At 53.4% G+C, this 10,229-nt stretch overlaps 1 protein-coding gene across 1 annotated transcript; it reads right to left on the bottom strand.

The window, feature by feature from the left end:
- Positions 1-204: 204 nt before the first annotated feature.
- On the bottom strand, positions 205-7,795 carry C8H2orf72 (chromosome 8 C2orf72 homolog). The gene is made up of 3 exons (XM_074912604.1): positions 7,261-7,795; positions 4,092-4,208; positions 205-2,900 (listed from the first exon to the last, which is right to left on the bottom strand). Exons 1-3 carry the CDS (start codon positions 7,793-7,795, stop codon positions 2,809-2,811), a joined length of 744 nt encoding a protein of 247 aa, XP_074768705.1. The 3' UTR covers positions 205-2,808.
- Between the last annotated feature and the right edge of the window lie 2,434 nt (positions 7,796-10,229).

Raw genomic sequence — 10,229 nt, 5'->3', positions numbered from 1 at the left:
ACTGCCCACAGGTGCGCAGCTGACCTGAGCTGCACACAGGCCAGCTGCACACAGACTGCTGATCCTCTGGATACCATATGCTGGGGTTACTTCCATTCCCTCCCAAGAGACCTTTTATTTAAATCAAGAGAAGTATCAGTTAAACCATGAATAATGCTACTTTAAGGATAACACCATGGCAAACAAAAAACAAACTGAAGCACATTCCAATTCAGAAATTAAATGTCTTTATTCTTTACAGCAAGCCCGTTAGATAACAGTGCCCTTACATTATTAAATCAATTAAACATGTAAAACTATCTGCTGCACCTCTGCATGCCTGGCTAGTGGAAAAAAAAAAAAAATTCAAGTCACTTTTAGTCCCCAGACAAAGGAAAACAATACTTTTGGTCAAATGTATTCCCACTCACACCACCTAAACCCCAGGCAGTTTATCCACTTCCACAAGTCTCACTGCAAGGCTAAATTTGCATAGTTTACTTTAAAATTACCACTAAATAAATCCATTGGATTTGTAGCACTAACATAGGTTTAACTGCAAATCTGTACTCTCAGGCCACCTCTTCACTGGTAAATTCTAGGCAGCAAAGGCCAAATACTGCAAGAAAATAAAGATTCACCTGACCATACTCAAGTCCTACGGGACTCACCTAACCAAGGGCTTTATTGAGAAAGTACGTAACTGCCCAGCAACCTGGGCTCTGCTGTGAAGACGAGCAGAGGGAAATCACTGCACAGCAGACCTGTGTGCTCACGCCAGGGACAGAGCAGGAGGTTACCTTTTCATCTTGCTGAGATGCACTTAGTACTCAGTGCTGAAGTTTGGGGTTGTGAATACAGCCACCCACACACCCACACCAAGTGACTTTATTAATAAAGTCACTTGGTTACATCTGTATTTTCCCCTTGGTCATAAGCAAAGAAAACCTACAGAAACCTGCAGGCTGGAAGAAGAGTGGGTTCAGGGTCCTCTCTGCAGAGCAACGTGCTCCACCAATGTCAACTGCCTCCTAGGTTCATTCTCCCCACTCCACACCCACACGGAAAGTGTTTCTGCTGTGAAGGGATGTGCAAACACTGCTTGCATGGACTTGAAATCCACCTACCCCCTCCCTCCCACGACCTCATGTGGCAGATACAGCACCTTACGGCTACATTTCAGGCAAAGCTTTCCTAAGCAGACCAAGCCTAACTATCCCAACACATCCAAATGAGCAGCGTGATAACAGACTTGCTAGCACACCTGGAAATGCTCCCCATCTCTCCCACTTGACCCCACCAGCATGCGCCAGACACCCTCAGCCTCTCCCTGCCAAAAGGGCAAAGCAGCACCATCACTAAAGGGACTGACTCTAAACCCAAGAGCTACTAAGCTCTGCTCCAGAGTTACCATCATAACCCCAGTGAGGTACATAGGCATTGCTGTCCCCATCCTACAGGTGGGGAAATTGAGGCACAAAAAAACGGTTTGTTGAAAAATGTTGATGGTCATGGTCATGAGCAGAGCTGGGTAAAAAAACCATACCCTGCTCCAGGTAGGAGCTAGAGTTGCTGAAGGCACACTGCTGGGAGAGGGTGCTGGCCAGAGCTGGAAGGACTGAAGACACTTCAGCTGCCACTGTGAAAAAAAGAACCAGACATGCACAGAGGGCATACCGACATAATGCAGCAGCTAACCCAGAGAAGAGGTAGGCAGGACATAACATGTTGAAATTCCTTGTCTGAGCTGGATGAAACTCCAGAAGGACAGCCAGCCCCAAATAAAACCCAGCAGCTTCTGCTAAAAATAAAACAAGACTTGGTTTATGTTGCATTAAAGTAAGAATAAAAAAAAGGATTCTTAGCATTATAGCAATGCTCCTCATAAACCAAGGATGTGTAATTGTGTTGCCCCACAGGCTAAAGGCAGTCCTTTGGAACTACTTATTTTTATATTTATTTATGTAGCAGCCACATTTTGTTGTGCTGAAGGCCTCCTTCAAGACCTGCCACCACATGTCTGTGGAGATGTCCCAGGTAAGATGGGCCCTTCCCATAACTAGATCGAGCATCCGCCACACCTCAGCATCCATCTGCCACCCCCTCCAACCCTGGCAGTCCATCAGTCTGTGAGCACCAGGACAAGACAGAGGCACGGATCCTGCTCCCAAACAGCACTCCGCTCCAGCTGCCATTACTATCAGTATCTTTTGCATTATTCTTGCTCCCCAGGTGGGCTGTTATTGCATTCTTCACATTACACAGTTACATTCAGGCCTTTTCAGTAGCTGGTAGGTCCGAGACCTCGTATTTGTCCCATTCCAGTCTCCATGCCACTGTGATATTTGTCTTTTTTTTGCCTGATCAGAGAGAGGGTGGGAACTTCAAAGTAGCAGTAAAGCAGGAAAACAAGGCAACACAACCTGTTTGCCAGGGAGGCCAGCCCCAGCAACCTCAGCAGGGAACTTTGCTCAGAACTAGAAAGCATTCCTCATTCTTCAAGCAGGTGGCTGCATTTCACACCCAAAGTCCCAACGTCATCTTGCCCAGGTCATGGGATACATCCCAAAGGGATTCTTGGAAGCCCCATGTCCAGCAGCAGCTCCAGGCACCCCGGGCAGCAGGGCGCAGCAGGGAGGCTCTCTGGCACGGACCTCAGAAGCTGTCAGCACCTACAGAAGACTCTGGCAAGTGAAGCCGAGCAGCTTCTCCCCAGAGTGGTGGGTCCTCAGCGGAGGGGGTGAGTGGGCATGCACCAGCTCCTCCTCTCACTGCTCCGAATCCACCAGACAGATCTGGGATGTGGACTGTGCCAGGCACTCAGCAGCTCTAGGTGCCTGCGCCTCCAGCAGCCTCTTCGTAGTTTCCATTGGAGGACAGGCTGGTCAGAGCCACTTCTTCCTCAGAGTCCTGCAGGTCATCTGCAAAGAGCAGAGAGGGGTCAAGGGAGATCTGAATGGGAAACCCTTCTTCACGCACAATGCAACTTAAGAGTAAAAGAAAAAATCATGGGGAAGCAATTAATAGATACTCACAACCTAAGCACAGCTGATTTTTCTCATAACTGATTTAAATTTTGTTTTACAAACTCAACATTGCTTTAATAAACAGGCATGATCCATGAGCAGAGGAGCATGGCGCCCAGCTCCCTGGCCTCCTGTGGTCTCAGAGGTCTCAGAACAAGCTGTATGACCACGAGGTATCACCTGACTGGCACTGACAGCAAGATCAGGCACTTAAATTTTCTGACCCTAGAGGGCATGTCTCAAAGCCACACAGCTTGGGCTTTTCAGTTAATTTCTCCTACCCTTATGCTTTTTAAGCATTTTATGTGTTTAAGAGACATTTGGACAATGCCCTTAATAACATGCTTTAATTTTTGATCAGCCCTGAAATGGTCAAGGCACTTGGACTAGATAGGTCCCTTCCAACTGAAAGTATCTATTCTATTCTATTCTATTCTAATTTACAGTGAAGGATCATCCCCTCCTCTGTGTGCTCCACAGACCAATCTGGATCTCCACACCATGCACCTTGTAGCCTCCTGCACGGGGGCACTTCTGCAAAAAAGCAAGCAGAAGTCCCAACAGTACAGCAAAGGGTGAATGTTACCTGAACAATTTCTTTTAGACTCAGGGAGCCCAAGGCTGACAGCCCTCTTTCTCCTCCCCACCAGGCCCCAATGCAAGTGGTTTGGGAACACTCTTCCCAGCTGTGTTTGCAGAAAGCATCCCGTAAGGTCAGGGTGAAGCTTCCAATTCATTGTTTAGACAGACAGCTGTTCTGCTGCCAGAAACTCCAGCAAAACACATCTGAGTTCAGCAGTGCTCCCAGGGGTATAGTTCAGCACCAGACCCAGTGTGGTTTTATTTAGACAAGCAAAATGTCAAAAAACAGGGAGAGGGCAACACACCAGCCAGATGTGTGCTGCTTGTATTCAGGTTCTGGCCAAACCACAGCCAGAGAAGAGACGTCAGCTGCAGAGCTGGAAATAGCTTCAGGAGGCCACCAGCAAAGGGCTTGGGCACCTGGAACACTAAGGAGTCGGTGAGGAACCTCTGACAATCACAGCAGAAGTACAAGGGAGGGAGCTGGGAAGGAGCTGGACATACCTTCATGAATGTTGTTTACAGCTTTTGCTTCGTGACCTTTTCTCTGGCTCCTCCAGCTCCAAGAAATGCACCGCAGGAAGGATGGGAGCCTCCACCTCTCCCTGGCTTTTCCCTCTTCTGGACAAATGAGAGAAGATGAGTTCAGACTGGCAGTGGGTCAGCCCAGATGCTCCCCTACCTTCCCACTGCTGACTCACATTATCTTCCCTGCACGAGCCCAACTCCTCACAGCAAACTCAGGTTCACTCCACAAAGCCCAACCCTGGAAAGCATAGAGCAGCTCCTGACAATCCTTATTTCAGGCTGAAACCAATCTGCTACCATGGAAATTTGTCTCCAGTGTTGGTTTCTACTTTGTGCCTCACTGCCAAAACCATCCTGGATGCAACAGCCCAGAGTGAGCAAGAAACCTGGCAGGAGCTCCACCAGCACACGTGGCAAGGCTGGGGACTGACATGGTTAGGGCATACTTGCAGAAGGAAGTTTCTCTTTGTATTATCACACAGCTTCTGCCACATCAACCTTTTCACTGCTCCCTGCTTTGTCAAGCAATTCCTCCCTCCCAGGCAGACCTGCTGGACATGCAGACTTGCATCACAGAGAAAACTACAGCTGTAGCTGCTGGCAAAATGCAGAGCGCATGTGGCCTCCGTCAATGTACAATATTTACTCTGGAGGACAACAAAAGTCACAGCAAGTTACTACAGGCTTTCAAGCCATTATAGTAAAACACTACAGCAGCTTGTAAAACACTACACCAGCATATTTTATATGGTCTCCAACAGCAGCAGTTCAGCATCTCCATTGAAATATCCATCCAGCCTTTCACCTTCTAATCAGATAACAGACGATAAACCACTCCAGCGTCCTTCAGCTTATCAAACCATTGCGACACTAAAGAGTTCACAGTGGCAGTCTTTCCTGCCAGTCAACAAACCAAACCTCTAGCCGTAAACATATCCCCTCCTCACAGTGCACAGGGACTCTGTACACCACTGAGGCAGAGCAGGATAGCAGCCAGCACATTCCTGCTTAGACCCAAGAGACGCAGGAACCCCACTGCCATTCCTGACCCAGCTCCACTGCACAAATGACAGTGTCTGAGACACTGCCAGCACAGAGGGGGCTGCAGCTCCAGGGCTACTGTCATGGGCAGAGCTGAGCAGTGATGTGTGTGGAAGAGGAAGAGGCTTCGAAGCTGGGCTGAAATAAAACAGGTACAAGCACATGTACAGAGAGCATTACAATCTGTACACCTCCCAGCATCCTTATCCAGATGCAAGAGTGTCTTTTATCAGCTTAACACAAAGCCCTTTCAAGGTCAAGAGGGGAAAGAAGGCAAGCTCAGTCCTGACTGAGGACATTCTTACAGTGGAATCCCTAGAACCTGCTTTGCAGGGTGCTCCACAGCCTCATGCCCATCTTTTCCACAGTCGTCTCACATTACATTAAAGTTATTAAAAGCCACAGGATGAAGGACACCAGCCTGCAATGAAGCTGGTGCCTGGTACTGCCAGGTCTCCAGCTCTCTGGAGGCACAGCTATGCTTGGGATCCCTCTGGCCACATGGAGATTTTGGAAGGTAGGGCTCACAGGGGCACGGAAAGAAGCTGCCTTGCCTAAGGATGAACCCCGCAGGTGATGAGTGTCCTCATTACACATGCAGGTCCTGGAACACTTGCATGACTAAGAGCACCAGGCAGAGCATCAGAGGTGAGTTAAAGCAACATGCTGAGTCTTCGTACCCACCATGCTCAGAAAGCACAAGCAGGCTGCAACACCTGCTCTGGCTCCTACCCCTCTTTCCTCACTGCTGGCTGCTATGCTGCTTCCATGTCTGCACGACAGACAAATCCACAACTAGCCACAAAAATACATATCCCAAGCCAAGCACTGTCGATGTGCAGAGGTAGAAAAAGGTCACATATGCCGGGATGTTTTCCTGCCTCTGCAGCTGCTGTCCCACCAGGCTGCTGCGACCAGAACTGGAGGGCTCACTGGCATCTGGGAGTACACCAGAAATTCTTGCAACAGGAAAAAGGTGAGGAAGACAAAAGCATGCGAAAGGAGAGAAGCTGGAAAGGGGATCGCACGCATGTCAGTACAAAGAGTTGGCAGAAGACAGACCTGCACCCTTGCAGCGGGTCCTGGCCATCTCAAAGCTCCTCAGTGTTCAGATAGAACTGGACGGAGCTGATGGAAAGAAGCCGCTGAGCTGCAGCTGACCATCCCCATGTCCCAGGGATCCCAGAAGTCCCTGTCAATGTGTTGCTGCAGGCAGGTGCCAGGATCCCTCGGGGTAAAAGCAGCAAGACAGCAGAACACCAGAGCCTCTGGAAATGATGGGGAGCAAGGAAAAAGTCGGAAATAAATGAAAGAAGGGAGGAGGAAAGGGAAACAGCCCAAGACAAAGCAGTGCCAAAGATTAAAGTGAGCCCGGGCTGTTTTGTGTGGCTGCTGTGACAGCAGAGCCAGCCCAGCTGCCCACCACCCTGCGTTTGCACATAAACATGATTTGCCTTTTGCCACAGGGTAAGTGCTGTTGCTCGAGACCTGTTTGACACCCAGCTTTCATCCTGCTAACCTTGCTTAAACTGGCCACCAACAGACGCCTGGTTTTAAACCCAAACAGCCACTTACTGTTGTTCTTATTCATTATGCAAAGCCAGCACAAGCATCTTCCTCGTGCAGAAAGGTCAGGTCCTGCCTGCACCCTACAGCAAGGGCCACTCCCCAGTCCTGCGTCCCCAGTAACACACATCCATAAGCATGGATGGCCACTGTGTCACACGGATGGCGACGATGTCACAGCTGTCCACTGTCACATTCCTGCTATCCGTGAGCTGCTCTGCTTCCCAACCCATGAGAAGTTTGTTCTCCCCAGCTGCCAGGACTGGGAACCCCAGCAGTTTCCATTGGGAAGGCTCTGACTCCACCAGCATGAAAGAGATCCCAATGGGGAAAGCCAGATCGAATTGGGTGGGGGAGGATCCCATCAGGAGCGGTCAGATCCCAACGGGAAAAAACAGATCCCACTGGGGTGGGGGAGGATCCCATCAGGATGGGGTAGATCCCACAGGACACCGGCGCAAATGGCCGGTAAAAGCTCCCGGGGGAGCCCGACCACCCGCCGCCCCCCCAGCCGGTGTCCGTCGTCCCCCCCCGGTACCTGCGGGGTGCTGCAGGGCGGCGCGCAGGGCGCGGCAGGCGGCGGCGCGGCAGTCGCGGAGGGCGGCGGGGCTGCCGGGGCTGTACCGGGCCGCCTGCACCGTGCCGGGCACCGGGAAGTGCCGCCGCAGCGCAGCGTCCAGCACCGCCGCGTCCTCCCCGTCCCCGCCGGGCAGGAGGACACCGACGGCGGCGGGCGGCGGGGCCCGGGGGAGGCGGCCGCGCACGTCCCGCACCACCTCCCGCAGGCGGGCCCGGGCCCCGCGGCCCCGCGCCGCCCCGCCGCGGCACAGCACCACCAGCAGCCGCGCTCCCAGCGCCCGCCGCCCCCCGCCAGCCCGCCGCCGGGACCGGCACCCCGACCCCGACCCCAGCCCCGGCCCCGGCGGCGCCTCGTCGCCCAGGAGGTCGCGGGCGAAGGCGGCCAGCGTGGCCGCCACGGGAGCTCCCTCCGCCACCTCGGTCACCAGCAGCACGGCCCGTCGCCCGCCCGCCCGCTCCACCAGCGCCCGCAGCTCCTGCAGCTCCGCCGCCATCCCCCGCCGCGCACCCTGCCCGGCACCGCGCACCGCCCCCGGACCGGCACCGCCCCCCGCCCCGGGCCCTCGCACCCTGCATCACCCCCGGCCAGCTCCAGCACCGGCCCCCCCGCGCCAAGCACCTCCCCGTGCGCCCACCCCCATGCAGCGGGGCTGGGGGGGTGTCAAGGTCAGCCCCAGCGCCCCACGCGAGGCGGCCCCCAGCACCTCCAACCCCGTCCCGGGACCGGCACCCCCCCGCTCCCTCCGGTGAACAGCCCCTGCCAGCGGGGGCGGGGGGTTAGCACAACACAGAGGTACTGCAGGGGACATGGGGCACCCCCAGATCTGCCACGCAACCCGGCTCCGAGCCCTGGCACAGGCCTCCTGCGAGGCGGGCTTATTTCCAGCAAAGTGGTGATAAAATTCAGGCGAACACATGTGCTGCGGAGGGGCTAGGGAGCTGCGGGAGGGATGAGCAAAGGCTGCGGTGGCTGTGAAGTGGGGTACACATGAGGCCGTGACAGAGGAGCGGCTGATGGTGCACCCCCAAGGGTACGATGTGCTCCCCAGGGTGTAACACATCACAGCCCAGGGCAGCGATGGAGGGGTCTCTGTAGCATCACGTGGTGTAAGAGGCACTACGCTGCTGCACAGCCTGGCCAGGCTATAGATCCATTCGGGAAACCATTCCGCTTTGGGAAACCAGTACCCCTTCAAAGCCTATACCCACCCCACTGGTCACAAGTTCCCCAGTTTGTGCACAGCTGAGCTGCAGCACCCACCCCTCCATGCTGCACCGCCAAGTCCCTTCCCAAAAGCTTTGGCTTGCCCTCTGCAAACGCCACATCCATGCCCCTTCCACACAAAAGAGCCTGTAGTCACAGCCCCACCGGCAGCACTCGCAGTGACACGTACATGTCCCATCAAAGCACAAAATGTTTGCAGGGCTAAATACAGAGCTGTAGTCAGGGTCTCAGTGCTGGCACACATTACACAGCCCCAGCACAGGGAACGGCCTGTATCCCATGATCTGGCTCTGCCAGCCGAGGGTGAATGACAGCCACGTGATGGCAGCTGCCGTGCCCAGCCCTGGCACTTGCATAGTGTCTGTGTGTCTGTCAGATGAACCAGGAAGCTGTGATCCATGGCACATGGTAAATACTTGCCCTGTGCCATATCAGAACAGGCTCCTCCAAACAGGTAACGTCTTATCACAAGACCCTGGGAGCGGATAAACAGCTCAAAGTTGCAAACAGCCCAAGGCACCTTGGCCAGTTGCTCTCCAAGGCGGTTTGGAGCCTGGGAGTGAAAGCAGAGCCAAAATCCACGTGTCTGCCCCAGATCAGTGATTCCCAGCATGTGTTGGGGTGCGCTCGTGCCACAAAGGTGGTTGAGCCAGCATGTCTATTCCCTGCCCATCCTCACAGCCACCCATCTCCAGAGCCCAGCAGATCCGCAGCCACCACAGGGATGTGCCGCAGGCTGGTCCCCAGGCTCAGTGGAGGTGTGGCAGCTCAGGAAGGGCACTGTGTGCCATCAGTTTTAAGCCAGGAAAATATTTGCCCCAACTATGACAGACCTAGCAAACACTCCCCCACACCAGCATGGAAGGGGGCCAGACAGACTGGGCGAGGGTTTCAGAGAGACTTTCTGCCCTGGCTCCTAGCAAAAGTAACTTACTCATTGACAAGTGCTGATAAGAAAATCGGGGGGAGATAAAACAGAAGGATTAAGCTCCTCTTCCAAAGATCAGGGTCTATTGTTGCAAGAGTCCATGCTTCCATGCCAGCGTGGTAGCCCTGAGAGCAGCTGTCAACATTGCAAGGTTACAAAGTCAGACATAATTCAACAGCCAGGTGTGGCCTTAGCATTGCCCAAATTTTGTATTTACAAGGATTTTTTTCTCATCTGTTCAGAATTTTCCTTGTGGTCCTGTGGAAAAAAGCCCTGAGTGTAATCAGCACCATGAGCTGTGCTGTCAGGAGGGGCAGGAGCGGGTGCTGGCCCCTGGTAGCCCTCACCTTGGTGTTGCTCTGCTCATACTTTCCCCCACTACAGAATTTTAGATACAGCTCTCACACAGATTTGTTCACAAGCCAGCCACAAGCAGAAGGCTCTGGGAAGAGGGACCAGCAGCTTTGGCTGCTTCATGCAAGTAACAAGCCAAAGACAGACACTTGTTTTGGCTGGTTTGATGGGAGAAGCCCAGGTCTCTTGAAGTTGGCGCTAAGGAGGCAGGATGCTCCCTGCAAACTGCCACGAGACCCACAGCGTGTTTAAACTCTACACAAGCTGCCAGCACAGCCTGTGGTGTGGCAGTGCCAGTTATACCTGGTCTGATGTGCAAAGACCATTACAGCCCAGGTCTTGCAGGGTTCTTTTCAAGCAGTGCTGTGCCAGTGATTGGCATAAAGACCCCAAAGTGCCTCGGGAAGTGGGATTTCAAGCA

The sequence above is a fragment of the Athene noctua genome, chromosome 8, assembly GCF_965140245.1.
Source record: "Athene noctua chromosome 8, bAthNoc1.hap1.1, whole genome shotgun sequence".
NCBI classification, from domain to species: Eukaryota; Metazoa; Chordata; class Aves; order Strigiformes; family Strigidae; genus Athene; species Athene noctua.
This window is presented reverse-complemented; position numbering and strand designations above follow the sequence as displayed.